General features: G+C 31.3%; 1 protein-coding gene across 1 annotated transcript; it reads right to left on the bottom strand.

Annotated features, from left to right (window-relative positions):
- Positions 1 to 340: 340 nt before the first annotated feature.
- On the bottom strand, positions 341 to 5,790 carry LOC143548231 (calcium-dependent protein kinase SK5-like). The gene is made up of 7 exons (XM_077039455.1): positions 5,112 to 5,790; positions 3,723 to 3,866; positions 2,867 to 3,019; positions 2,674 to 2,789; positions 1,644 to 1,811; positions 1,343 to 1,567; positions 341 to 484 (listed from the first exon to the last, which is right to left on the bottom strand). The coding sequence occupies exons 1-7, from the start codon at positions 5,716 to 5,718 to the stop codon at positions 341 to 343; spliced, it is 1,557 nt and encodes a 518-aa protein (XP_076895570.1). The 5' UTR covers positions 5,719 to 5,790.
- Between the last annotated feature and the right edge of the window lie 9,979 nt (positions 5,791 to 15,769).

The following is a 15,769-nucleotide window of genomic DNA, read 5'->3' as shown; positions in this document are numbered from 1 at the left end:
CTGCTTACGAGTCAGGCTCTCTTATGCTAAAGAGGCGGATAATATGTCAAACCAGCACATTATGGCCCTCCCTAGAATTTTACCAATAATATGTCAAACCATCTTATGTTGACTATAATGACATCCTAATTTAGACTTTTAAAAACAGTTGACCGTTGACCCTCCATTAAAAAAAAGATATGAACACAAACTGACAAAACAGTGCAGCAGCCAAAGCCAAAGACCAAGTCATAGTTCAAAGTCAAAAGCTTAATATATAATTTAAATCCATAGTTAGTTCTTCAATCTAACAAAACCAACATCATCATCCAACTGACTGATTAGTAATAATATGAATCTGTTAGGGACTTTTTTCTTCAGTTGGCGGCGGTATGACTCCCAAAGCTTCACCCAGATTCAGATTGCTCCTCATTGTTCGCCTCCCAATTCCACCGTTTCCCTTCCTCATCATCGCAGCAAATTCCCCATAATCAATCTGCCCATCCTGCACCACACATGTTTAATTTATGTCAATTTGGGTTATTATATTTTATTAATTAATAATACATCGACCGGTCAAAGTAAGGTGGCAAAATTGAGTTTTGTAACGAGTCATAATGGATGATTCTTAGTACGGGTTGGATTGTGTTGACCCACTCGTTTTTTGCATGAATTTTAGGACTTTTTATAAGTTTCATGAATTTAGATGTGATTATATATATAGACCAAGTCATCAAACTACAGAAAAAGGTACTGAAAACTTCAGACCAAAATTGAGAAAAAAAAAGTAAAAAAAAAAAGTGGCAAAAACCATTTTGTGCAAACTCCATTTATATAACAATCTATAGTAATCTTAATATAATAATAATAATAATAATAATAATAAAAATAAAAAAAAATAATAAAAACAATACAATTTAAATATAATAAAATAAGAGGTTGTACACATCAACAATACACTTTTGACCCGTCGACCCATTTTAAGCAGTTTAAGATAAAACACATTAAAAAGTTGTATGCATCATCCTTTTTAGCAAAATTTCTTAATTAAACCTGCTTGAGATAAAGCACAACCCAAACTGACCCATTAATAACTAAATTGATTTTTCTTTTTTCCATGTCTAGATAATAATAATAATAATAATAATAATAATAGTAAAGAAAAATTAGCTAAAAGAGGTCGGGTTGGGTTTCAGGTCAAAATGATAGGTTGGGTTGACCCGCGAATAATTTTTTATCATTTGCAGTTTGAGAATGAGTTGGTCGTTTTTCAGCAAATCAATTTAGATGATTATAAACATTGTCAATTGATAAGTATTCAGGGTGACAAATTACTATTTTAACCTTGTGAATGAACACTTACATTATCTTGATCGATTTCCTTGATTGTTTCATCGAGATGAACATCACCTAATCCCATTTCTTGACACGCTTGTTGGAGCTCATCAATTGTAATGTAACCACTTCCATCTTTGTCAAAAAATGAAAATGCAGACAAGAGATTCTCTTCTCTCTCCAGTTTGTTCAAGTGTACAGTTGCAGCAATGAATTCGCCATAGTCGATTGTTCCACTGTTGTCAATATCTGCCTGCAAGGTCAAAGATAAAAGTCAAAAGATTTCCAGTAATTTAAAACGTCAAAGATCTCTAATAATATGCACTTACTGCCTCCATCAAGTCCTTTATTTCTGATTCCATAAGTTCAGAACCGACTCGTTTCAGACCCTCTTTCAGCTCATCAAAAGTAATTGAACCGCTGTTGTCCGTATCTATCATTTTGAATAACTCTTTCAATCCACCGATTTCTTCTTCTGAAAGCCTTTCCGCAATCACCTACGCATAATATCCTGAGTCAGCGGTAGGTCCGTCTTATTTATGATAGCATGTCATAATGGGTAGTTTTAGTGCGTATATATATGGGTTAAGAATCGAGTTAATGAACCTATAACCAAATCAACTCATTTCAAATGTAACAAAGGATTTGCTCATAAGAATCGAGTGATGAGCCTTTGCTGTGCATATCTACCTCGCTCCATTTTATATCTAAAGATGACAATAACTTGAACCACTTATGTGAAAATAATTCACATTTTGGTTGTAGTTTATTTAACAGGTTAATATGTAAAATACTAAAACTAACAAACTTAGTAAAAAAGAAATGAGTCAAACAATATAAGAAATAGTCCATTGCAATCTCAAGTGTTTTATATTTAACATCATCGGGTCGCTATTTAACAATACTTTTTTATAATCATAACTAGCAAATTTTAATGAAAAACACCCACAATTTTAATGAATCTATAACAGATTCCCTTTTATATCAATAGGCTCAAACCCTTTTGGCACGTTATCAAATTTAATCCATTTCAACCCATCATACCAAAAGGGCCGTGAAGTCTTTATCATTTTGAAAGGAACCTATATGATAGTTGATATAATTTATCAGTAACTTTATCTAAAAAGGGAACTTTAGGGAACACCCGGAATCCTTTAGCCCTGTCAAAATATATCCCACTTCAACCTATCATACTTAATGGACCATGGAATCCTATCATTTTCAAAAAGAAAGCTAAACAAAGACCACAAGCTTATCTTAAAAAGAGACAACTGAACCCGACTGTGAAACACTGAAACCTATCATTTTAAACAAGATCATAAATCTAACTGCTTTACCAAAACATGAAAAGAAACTTACCCGTAAAGCCATCTTCTTGAGCTTGTTCATTGCAGAAAACTGTTTCAAGCGTGACAATACTGCAGAATCAAGAGGCTTATCGGGTGCTATTTTGTCATCAACAATCCATGGATGGCCTGTTAAAGAAAACAGTATCAATATTATCGAAATAAAATTATTTTTTATAACTTTTTTAGGGGCCAAGGTTACTCACATAGAACTTCATGAGCAGTAAGCCTTTTCTTAGGGTTTCTATCAAGCATTTTCCTTATAAGATCCTTAGCACTGTCTGTGATTGCGGGCCATGGCTCCGATTCAAAATCTAATTTTGCTTGTAGTATCTGACGGAAGATGCCCATTTCAGTTTCTGTAGATAAAAACACACGTTTAGAAAAAAAAGATTATAACTTTGCCTAAATTAAACGGATTATGGTAAAAGATAAAAAGAATACTAGGTTTGTAAAACGAACTGAACAAACACGAACGGGCATGTTCATGTTCGTTCGTTTAACTTTAACCGAACAGACAATCAAACCTGAATGATTAAACAAACGAGGAATTCTTGTTCATGTTCTTTCGTTAAGAAAATCAGTGTGTCTGTGTTTGTTTGTTAATAGCATAAGTGAACGCTTCATGAATGCAAATGAACACAAACAATGAGCTAACCTAACATAGAACAAACATAATCGAGTGAACACCAATTAAAAGTAAATGTGAACATCAATCTACCAGGCCTGAAAAAATAATAAAACTAGATTATTGTAACGGGTGATATTTTATTTTCAGAAGACTAGACTAAATTGTAATGAACCCAAAGATATTAATGAATGAACTTATAAAATTTTAAACTAAAGAACCTAAACAAACAAAAATAAGCGAGTGAAAACGAACATAAATGAACAGACAGACAAGACATGCTTTGTTCGCTCCTTTAACTATTAGAACAAAAAATTTTGTTCATGTTCGTTTGTTAATTAAAGGAACTTCATGCAGAATGGTTCACAAACCGTTCTCTGAACGTTCGGTTTGTTTACAAGCCTACAAATTATAGTAAAAGATTAGAAATATACCAGCCCAAAAGGGAGGAACACCACTCAGTAAAATGTACAGAATTACCCCTGCGCTCCAAACATCAGATTCCGGCCCGTAATGCTTGCGTAAAACCTCGGGTGCAACATAATAAGGGCTTCCAACCACATCCCGAAACGTTTCACCTAAGTTTGGAACAAAAAACATGATTATATAATAAACATGGTTCTTAGAAAGAATCCACAAGAACTATAAGATCAAGAAGAACTTGAAGCATACAATTTATTAAAAAAAAGTAACAATCATCGCATCATTCAGGAAGAAGTACCATTGCATGTACCAAGTGCAATTACTTCAAAATTTTCCATTTTAAAGTAAGATCCATCAAATGTCACCTATTTCTAGCAAAATAAAAAATTAAAGACACAACAAGAACAGCACAGAAAATTAAATGCATTTTCACTCATATTTACTCAACCAAGTAAATGAAAGTATGCTGCACATTTTTACATATTCACATCTAAGTTATAGGATTAAATTAAACAAAATAAAACTCATAATTAGTGTATTATATCACCCACAATAACATTTAATCCATAAAGAAGGGTGGTTCCAAAATGACCCAAGACAGAAAAGACAACCTAAATCCAAAACATACAAAACCCCAAAACATATAGAGATGAGATGAACCCACATGAAATTGTTCAGGTATTTATAACATCAGATAACCCAAGGAAAGAAAATCCAAACTTTATTAATAAATATCAAGAAATCAAACATGGTTTGTAGGACACAGACAACCCAAAATCTAAATTTCCTATATTTCCAACCACTAATGCATATCATTACACATTTACTTCTAAAATACCAATACAACTCATCATGTGTTAAAACAATAAAATGAAAATGATGAATTATATCACACACAACAACACATCATAAATGATCCAAGAACAGAAAAGACAATCTAAAACCAAAACATACTAAACCCCAAAACATATAAAGATGAGATGAACCCACATGAGTTTATTTAGGTATTTAAAGCATCAAACAACCCAAGAAATAAAAATCCAATCTTTATTAAAAAAAAAACAAGAAATCAAACCTGGTTTGTAGAACACAGACAACCAAAAACCTAAATTTCCTATATATTTCTAACCACCAATGCATATCATTACACATTTACATCTAAATAGCACATACAACTCACCATATGTTAAAATAAAAATAGAATAAAAAAAATAAAAAAGATGAATCGTATATTCATATCACACACAACAACACATCATACATGACCCAAGAACAGAAAAAACAATCTACAACCAAAACATATAAAGATGAGATGAGCCCACATGAGATTATTAAGGCATTCAAAACATCAAGCATCCCAATAAATGAAAATCCAAACTTTATTAAAAAAAAAAAAAAACCTGGTTTGTAAAACACAGACAACCCAAAATCAGTGGCTTTAAGGGTAGCATCTTCATGAGTGGTTGAAAACAAGAAGTTTTCAGGCTTAAGATCCCTATGCATGACACCCAAAGAATGACAAGCCTCAACCACACCCACAATTGTCTTAATCAACTTTGCAGCCTCTCTTTCACTATAATGCCCCTTCTGCACAATCCTATCAAACAACTCACCACCAGCACACAACTCCATGACAATATGCACATACAAAGCATCTTCATAAGTCCCTTTAATCCTCACCACATTAGTGTGCTCAGACAAATGGTGCATTATCTGAATCTCCTTCAACACATCCTCATAATCCTCCCTGCAAATCAGTTTCTTCTTAGGGATTGACTTACATGCATATGCAACACCTGTTGATTTCTCAGTGCATAGATGGGTTGTACCAAACTGCCCTTGCCCTAATTTCCTACCAATTGTGTACAAGTGTTGCAAGACTGGGGTTCTTTGCTTGAGAACCCAAAAGGGTTTTGAATTTGAGGGTTGTGGGGTGATGGGTTTCTTCAAGATTGGGGGTTTGGTGGGTTGTGATGAAGTTGAAGTTGAAGTTGAAGAAGATGACATTTTTGATCCAAAGATTGAAACTTTATCAGATGGGTAATGCAAGATTGATCAAGATTTGTGAAGATTGATGTGTTTGAGTGATCAGGAAGAGAAAAAGATGAATAATTTGGGGACCCAGATCGGTCTTATCCGCCGGACGGACGGAAGTTACTTGTCTGAAAGAAAAGAAAACTAGAGAGAGAAAAAGGGGAAGTGGGTTTCTTTTTTCTTGGTGACAGTGATATCATATGAATAAAAGGTTTGGTTTCTCTTGAGATATCATATATTAACTTCTTTTTCTCTTTTGGATGATGGAAATAGACCAAGTCTAAGCATAGATTCCATGTGTTTCTTGAAAAAATAATAATATTTTAATTTTAATTATATTATTATATTTGTACCAAAATTAATCTTTATGATATTTTTTGGTTTTTATATTTTTCTTTCTTTTCGGTGCGCTTTTTTTCTTGATGCGAGGAGGTTTCAGTCGTCATTAGTTATTTGGCTTTTCAAATTTAACTCAAAAACTTCTCGTAGGTGAAAACTTCAACAACCGAACAAAACCACTCCACATGACGAAGGCGTTGAAGCTTGTATCAGTTGCATCTCTTAGAAGATGTAACCAGGCTACCACTAAGCTAGAATAGTTGTTGTATTTTTGGTTTTTGTTATTATTATTTTTTTTAAAAGCCATGTTTTATAAGAAAAAGGAGTTTCAAGCAAGCAGCAAGGGGTAGATGATCTTTTTATTTTTGGTTATTATTAATTGATGCATTTTCATATAATCTAGATGATCTTTTTTGTTTGAATATGAATATTTGGCAAAAATTCTTTGGACATAATGAAGCAAGGATTTTGAACCGATAACTAAATTATGTGTTTTGTTTTTTTGTATGGAGTTTTTTAGCAGCCATTTAGATGATTGATATGTTGCTGACTCCTCTTATTAGCTCTATTTAACCTACATGAGAAAAACTCACCGTATGCAATTAAAAAATATAACCCAAACTCTTTGGTTTTTGTCATATGCTGGACTTGAACCCAAAATTTCTACTTTTATAAAAAATATATAATGAAAACAACACTTTAATTGTCTTACCGCTACACATGGTCTTATAAAAAATATATACTAAAAACAAAACTTTAATTGTTTCATTAAAGTTGTTTACCTTTTTCAGATATACTTTTGTAATTTTTTTGTGATTTTTTTTCATAAATGACTATAAGTTATAACAAATTGTCATAAGTGAAACAGTTATAAAAATTGATCATGTGTGGATGTATCAATCGTGTCGGGTTAAAGGTACGGGTTGAAAGTTGGATTGTTCAACCCAAATAGATCACACATTTGTATTGTAAAGAGATCAACAATAATTCACACCATTTCAAGTCACGAAACTCGAATATGATCTGTTTAATCCACTAATTTAAACGTGTTAAACAGATTATCGCATAGCAATCAAGTTGCAAAAAATGTTAGTTAGATTGGTCAATTGAAAAAAAAAAACATGCTAAATTGGTTGTAGGTCCAACATGTTTAATTAAACGTGTTAAACAGGTCAACCAAAGTACCAAACCCAAACCATTTGGATAAACAGGACAACCCGAACATGATCAATTAAACGGGTTATATATGATAACCCAAAACTTGATTATTTTCGACTTCTCGTATAATGTTGAAATTATTCAACCATTGAGTAAATACTGGTTATTAATACTAGAAAAGTGCCCGCGCAATGTAGCGGGAAACACAAACTTTAGTATTCATGTAACAAATTTTTGAGTGTTCGTTATTCCGTTTGAAACTGTCAGACCGTTCATTAGTTTGGTTTCACGGTTGAAAATGGAGCTGACCGTACATATAGAAATGTTAATTATTTACTTATTTAGTATTAGATATGTTTTATAATATATATTAGATATAGTTAAAATATAGTTAAACAAAGTTTTATTTAATACGAGTAAAGTCGTCTTTTACAACTTTAATTTAGTACAATTTTTAGTATGGTTTTTTTTTTGTAATATTTGTTTTTGTTATGATTTCGCCTTCTATTTATTCTAATAAGGTTTATCATTTATGTGACCAAAGTTATCTTTGTTCATATTATGATTCTCTTAAGTAACGTATTGGTTGGTGCTTAGTTTGAAGTGAATGTATAGACAGATTAATAATTCTTATTTTAAACTTAATTTATTATCGAAATACAAACTATATAGAAACCTAATCATTGGTAATGGTTCAACTTAGTTGAGTTTTAATTTTAAACGTTTCAATTTCGATTTTCGTCGACAAAAAAAATGCTTAAGTTGGCACATTGTTTAATTTAAAACCATCAAAATCGAACCACAAATAGTTCTGTATAAAACGTTTTTTTTATTTCGTAAACTATAGCAATATCATACTCAAATTAAAGATAATAAAATGCTCATTTTTATGATGCCATTTATTTTAAAAAATATTAACGTATGAAAAAGTTATGAGCGTTTAAAAATCGTGGGGTAGTTGGGTTAAAATTGAAAATTAAAGAATATATAAGTAAAAGATGCAGGGCTAATTTTGAAACTTTAAGGGATTAAAATTGTAATTATTTTGAAGAATTTAAAATGCACGTGAGTTTTAGTGTTATAATGATATTGTTGCCCTATTTGATGTTGTACCTAATGCATTGAAGGGTTGTAAATTACTTAAAAGAAGCGTATTAATTTGTCCATTAGTGGTATATTATATATAGTATAGATATAGATAATATGAAATCAAAATGTAATTCTATAATATATAAGTCACTAAATGCTTATATAAGTTTAATAATTGTTTTGTTTACTTTGGTGGGATGATAATAAGGTGGTTATGATATAGAATTAAACATCTAAGAACTCAATCGTTATAATATGCAACAAGGAGTTGTTCAAGAACAAGATTTAACTACTGAAACGTGATTCGTGTTTTATAACTTGATAGTTTTTAGATGCCATAAAAAATAATGCAAGAAAAGAATAATTATTTTTTTTAATTAATTATTATTAAGTATATAATAGTACACTTCTGTGAAAGATTCCACTGGTTATGTTTGTATTAATTTTCTCTTGAAAATAAAGCAAAAGAAGAAAACGATAAAAACATGGCAAATGCGTCCATCGATCTTTGCATTATGGCTTTGCTTTTTATGCTGGATTATTATTATTCTAAACATTTTCTATTTTATATATAATTAAAGAGATGAAAATTCTTATACAATGGGCGTAATACTATGTTAAATAAAAACCTTTTGTTGTTTCGATGAAAAACTGATTTTCGGGTATGTTTATATATCATTTTTAAATCTATTTTAGACCACAGTATTACTTATACTTACGTTACACCAATAAATCTAGACTACTTTTTGCTCAAGTTTAAACATATATCTTTTAGCATATATCTACTAAGTGGACGTCCTTACATTAGCTAAAGATATATCTTTTAACATGGTTGTTATGTGTCATAACTATATTAATATAAAATTATTTCTAATATCTTTTTAAGAAACTAAGCGAATAAAGAAAGATATGATTGATGCTTAACAAATAAATGATCGAGTATCTAACATTGAAGGAGAATTACATGGTTTATTGTTACTTTTAAGTATTTTTTTGTGTGAAACGTAAAAAAAAAGAAAATAAACCCTTATATGAACATTTTAGTTCACTAAAAAATATTTGAAAGTTATCAATAATTTAATTCTCTTTCAATGTTGGATACTTGATTCCTTATTTTCTTTCAATCACTTGTCAAACAGCCCCTAAGTTATTAGGCATGAATCATACCTCTTTTTTAATTTGTATAGTTTCTAAAAGATACTTGAGATAATTTTATGTCGATATATGATACATAATTTTATACATGCTAAAGGGATTTGGGATGAAGATATTGACATAATTTTAAAAGTTTAGTTGGAGTTAATAACGTGTAATTTTAAAGTAATTAAAAATGCATAGTTACAACTATTAGTTGGATATACTGATGTGTTGCGCCTTGCCTATTTAACAAATGCATTTGCTACTGGTTTGCAATTGAGATCACCAATTAAAAAAAACTCTATTAGACTAGTTTAAATTTTAGTTTAGAGTAGTTATACATAAAACCGCTATAAAACATGAAAAAAACGTTCGAAATAATAAGTCTCTCAAAAGATCTAGATTTTATAGGAGTGGCAATTTTTTCTTTCATTCTCTCTCTCTCTCTCTCTTTTTTTTTCCTTTTTTTTGGTTACAAGTTACCATTTTGTATAATGTCGAAATGGAAGTAAACAGTAGAAACCACACTGATGAAAGTTAAAGTCTAAGTGGAGAGAAGTTAAAAAAAACAAGGTTGAGATGCTAATATGGCATACACAAGCGTTCGTGACAACTTTAGACGATTGTATTTGTACCCAAAAAGTTGAGCTAGGATTGAGCGGGAGTATTCGTCTGTAAATACTATTTCAATTATAATGAAACTAGTTTTAGAACATGTGTGATGCACAGGATGCATAAAAGAGATATAATTAAACTACAAAAATTAAGGGTATATTTGGTTGATGTTAATGGAATGAAGGAGAAATGGATTGGGAGAAGTAATAGAATGGACAATGGAATTAAATTGACCATTATATTTTTTTGTCTTGTTTGGTTAACCTTTGCAAATAAAATAAATTATTACTTTACGTTGTTTGGTATAAAAAAAAGTGTAGAAATGAAATACAAACAATAAAACAATCATGTCTCAAAATTCTTAAAAAAAAAACTACAATGGTGACGATGGTAGCTTCGGCGACAAAAATGGTGGTGGTGGTGGTCAGGCGACAGGGGTGGCGGTGGTAGCATTGGTAGTGATCGCAATGGTACGGTGGTGGTGGTCAGGCAACGACAGTGGTGGTGGCGGTGATGGTTAGGCAGCGGCGGTGACACTGGTTGCGGAGGTTACGACGACATTGTTGGCAGCGGTGATGGTTGCGGCGACGGTGGTGGTAAAGTGGTGGTGGCGGCAGCGATGGTGGTGGTGGTGCCGATGGTAGTTGTGGTGGTGGTTGTTAGGTGGTAGTGTTGTTGAAAAGTAAGGTGAAGGAGGAATGGAATGAAAAAAAAAATGAATGAGAAGGAATGGTTTTGATGGAATGAGATTATACGTGTAATGCTTGATTCCATTTCATTGAGTAACCAAACACTAATTTTTTCATTCCCACACAATGAATCATTCCATCCCCCTGTCATTCCTACATACCAAACGCTATCTAAATGATTAAATTAAAAAAACAAACAAACCTATAATTTATCAAATTAAATGGTTTTATAAGTTCAAATTATATCTTCTGATGGAATATTCATACAAATACGTGGTGCATGTCACACCCCGACCAAAGGCGGCGGAACATGCCGATGTGTAACGATTGTCCATAAGCACGTGACACTAATTAAAATGACAGTATTTAATAAACTCATTTCATTTCACAACATCGAAAATGTCACATAACAATTATCCATAAAATAACCATAAACAAGATATCACAAAATATGGCAAATTTGATATTGTTCATTTTTTACTAATATCCTAAGGTCTTTGATGTCGTTTTCTTCACAATCATAAATCAACCAAGATGCAAACCTGCAACATTTTATAAAATAAAGTTTGTCAACACAAAGGTTGGTGAGCAATTCATAAGTTTAATCATATTAGTATATAATAAAGATAGCCACAAAACTTGCATACGAAACGATAAATAAAAGTGGTAATTTGAATAAATAGATATCGCTAAACACATTAGCGACACCTAGCTATAAGAGGATGCCAAATAGTCTAGGATTTTATAGTTATCGTTAATTGCATTACGTTAACGACACCTTGCTATAAGGGAATGCCAAATAGTCTAGGATTTTATAGTTCCACCAACCAAAAGCGATAAACACATAGGCATATAAGCATAGAACACCAAATCGAGCAATTATTTAGGTAAAGTATACAACTACGTTTGTGGTTTAAGATTCAAATATAAAGCATTTTGTTGAATAAGTATGAAATGTCACCCCCAAAATAAAAGATGGAAAATGGGGTATGAAGTACTCACCTTCAAGTAGTAAACTTGAAAGATGATAATTTGGAGATTTGTCGGAACGACGAGTTTAACGCACAATGCCTAAAAAGAAAAGAAGTATTGAATTTAGAAAGGTTGTCTTGAAGGTCTTTAAACAAAATAAATGTTGAGAAATGTAAATAATTAAAGTTCAAGGGTTAAAATATGACTATTTAAGAATTTATAATAATAACCCTTTAAAAATGTAAGTTTGCTCGAAACCGGGTTAAAGTATCTAACCTTAATATTTACTCAACCTAGGTTAAGTAATAAGGTGGGTAAAATGCAAGAATGCAAATCCCTTTGGAATAAAGATACTAAAACGGGTTTTTTTTATCGAGTGTTCGGGTTGTCGGTTCGGGTCTTGATAATTGGTCAAACCCAAAGTCAACTTTCCAAAATATTGAATGTTATGAGATAACTCAATAAAATTTAATAAGACTTAACCAAGTATGTAGTTCCATTGTTTTAGAACTAACAACGCACTTTAAGCGAGTGTTCGGTTTTGTCGGTCCAAACTTTGTTATGAGATCAAGTTGGATCCAACATTTCCAAGTACTTAAGAAAATATTTAAAAATCAATTTGTAACTATTTTTAAATAAATATACAAGTCTTGATGGCTAAAAAAACATACTTGTGTGTCTTAAGCGAGTAAGAATCGGTTTGGTTCGGTTTCCATCTCACAACAAGTTCATAGATGGTTTCCACATGTCCAAACACTAAAGAACTTGTATAATAATGTACAAATAAAAAAAATACTTTAAGTTTTACAACCAAAAGTTAACAATAAAGTCTTTAAACAAAAGTTCGGTTTTCGGTTCGGATCGTGTTTCGGGTTAAGACCGAGGTAAGATTCTACAAACCCATAACCATAGAATTTGTAAAAATGATTTTAGAAACTTAGATCTAACAATAAGTATGTTTAAACAATTATTTAACAAAACTAATAACAAAGTTCGGTTTACGGTTTAGAGCTATTTACGGTTAAACCGAAGCATAGACTCTTAAAACCCATAACCATGGAACTTGTAAACATGACCAACAAACTAAAATAAGCAAGATTAATATGTATGAACAAGTTATATAGATGTATATATATCAAGGACACGAAGTCCTCAATGAAGCCTTGCCTTACGAGGTCCGAAACCTCACCGACCGGAATCAGAGAAGTAACTACCAAAGGTAAACAAGGGGTGTATATTATATATATGTTGCACAACCATAAACAAGTATTAATAAGGCTACATAAACTAATTATGATGAAAGACTAAAAACCTTCAAGAACACTTAAGAAAGTAACCTTGAATCTTTGATGTTTGAGAGATTTTTTTTTTTTTTTTTTTTTTTTGGAGTTGTAGCAAGGAAAAATGAAGAGGAAAGGTGGTGTATATGTAGGGTAATGTTGGTGGTCAAATGTGGGTGTGAGACACAAGAGTTTTCATGCAAAATGGATCAAGACAAAAACACAAAACAACAAAAAATAAAATAAATAATAAAATAAATAAATAAATAAAAATAAAAATAAAAGGTAGGATGTTTTCAAGACCCAACAAGTGTGAAACAATATTGTAACATAAATCCATCATTTTGATTATAACATAAGCTTCGGTTTACAAATCGGGTCGGTTTACATAATAAACAAATACAAAAACGAATACAAACAAGACCCGAAATTGACGAATGTCACAGTGCATTCTTACGCAATTTCTTCATAATCACGAAAAAAGATACATATAGTGATTTTATAAGTTTCAATTATATATTTTTAATGGAATAATGAATTCTAACAAAATATGATAAGATGTTTCATTATGAATGACGTTAAAAAAAGATCATATATAAATTAGCATAAATAAAACACGCTTTTGTATTAAAGTTTCGAAAGAAATTGATGAACACTCTATGGATCTATTGAGGTTGAATGAATATGTGAGAATAAAATTTTTTATTCATTCATAATTTATTTTTGTCTTTATCATTTTAGACCTATAAATAATTCATTTAATTTTACCACATTCATCTCCTACACTCAAAAATGCATACAAATTTATTTAATAAAAAAAGGTATTTGTGATTGCCATTAAAGATATAAATATTTTAATTATATTAACATAGATACTTGCATATTTTTAATCATCTATAATTTAGGTAATTAGTTATTTGATTATAGAATGAATTGATAAGTTTTGATTGCAGTGACATAAATATGTTTTCATTATAGATAGAAAAAAGTTTGAGTGGGAAATTTAGGCTAGAAATGAAGTTACATGTGGCATGTACTCACAATTATTTTATTTTAGTAGAAGAGATGGATATGCGACGCTTGTATTAGTTATGATACAACTCTCATTTTAATATATTGTTTCCACTGTTACAACCAATACAAACTACATTTTGGTTACAATTGAATCTAATTACTAAAAATAAGACCATAGTCAACAATATGACGTATGCATATTAGAATTGCTGCTTATATTAATTAACAACTAACGAATATATAATCATAAAGGATGGTATTGCCATTTTCTATATGGACTCCATGTTTATCATAGGCCACTGTGAAAGATTAATTGGGGTAAAACATAGGCCAATTGAGAGGATGGAAAGAGACGTTCGTGTGTCAAAAAAGTTTTGATTGAAATTGAGAATGAAATTACTAATGCATTAGATTATTGGTTAGACGTGCATCTTTTAACATGTAGGTTTGGAGTTCTGACTTGAATCTTAATCTTTATATGTAAGCCTTATGTTTTACAATAAAACTAAATCCAAATAATTAAAAAAATCCAAGTCATTGTGATGTAATTCCCATGTCACATGACACTCCTACATAATAAATTAAATAGAGCTGACGATAACTAATGCATTGGCTTATTGGTTAGGCGTACATCTTTTAACTTATAGGTTTAGGGTTATAACCTTAAACCTTATTTTTTAGGAATATTAGTTTTAAATAATCCTAACTATATCCTATTGACAAAAAATAATCCCAACTTCAAAGTTGGCTAGTAGTGGTCCATACTAAAGGGGTATTTATTTTAAATGGACCGCGACTAACTATGTTAACTCCTTTAGTGATTTGCTGACATGGACCTTCTTTTCTGGCCTACATAAGATTTATGTTTTCGATAAATTTGTGATTTGTAATTTAACTTTATTCTCATTTAATGTAATACACAAATTTACTTATAAAATTATGATTTGTAATTTAAATTGTTAAACCCGTGTAGTACGTAACATTATCTAGAGTGAAAAGTAGGAACGGTCTTAAACTAAATCTTTGATAAGAATGGTAATGATACATATACAACTATAAATGTCGTATGTAAGAAGGTATTTTTGTAACACTCTAGGCAAATCCCACATCGGCTGTGGACAGGAAAGATCCTTGGTTCATAAGTAAATGTCCCGTCTCTTAAATCACCAACGCGTTTTGGGCTTCACGGTAGTGGACGAGAGGAGAGCTCCACAGGTAAGCGTGCTCAGATGGGAGTAGTAGCAGGATGAGTGACCTGTAATACCCCGGCTAAAGCGGAAACGCCTGAGTGTGACGTACAGATTGCTCAAACACACGTGACACTATTAGGTGACCATAATAACATTATTTCATTTAAATCATCATGTAACACAAGTTCATCATGTAACACAAGTTCATCAAATAATACAAGTTGAAACAATAAATAAATGATAAGTTGTTCTTTGAATATCCTATAGGCATGCTATGTGTCTTCTAACTTTCATCCTCGTATCTTTACACCTGTAACATATGTATAAAATAAAGTCAGCTATGAACATAGTTGGTGAGTTCCCACAGTTTTATATACGTACATAAAATCATACAATTCATGGACAAGTGATAAACGAGCAAGTAAAGTCATTTCCAGTTGGTATCAACCAACGTACTTGGGTATTCGCGCAAGTAAGGTCCTTTCCAGTTGGTAACAACCAACGTACTTGGATAATGAGGCCCTTTTCCACTCGGTACAAA

Source organism: Bidens hawaiensis, unplaced genomic scaffold (assembly GCF_021521415.1).
Source record: "Bidens hawaiensis isolate Kalapana, Puna unplaced genomic scaffold, B.hawaiensis_p1.1 tig00014981_1, whole genome shotgun sequence".
Classification (NCBI taxonomy): Eukaryota; Viridiplantae; Streptophyta; class Magnoliopsida; order Asterales; family Asteraceae; genus Bidens; species Bidens hawaiensis.
Note: the sequence above shows the minus strand (reverse complement) of the source record. Positions and strands in the feature narration are given on the sequence as shown.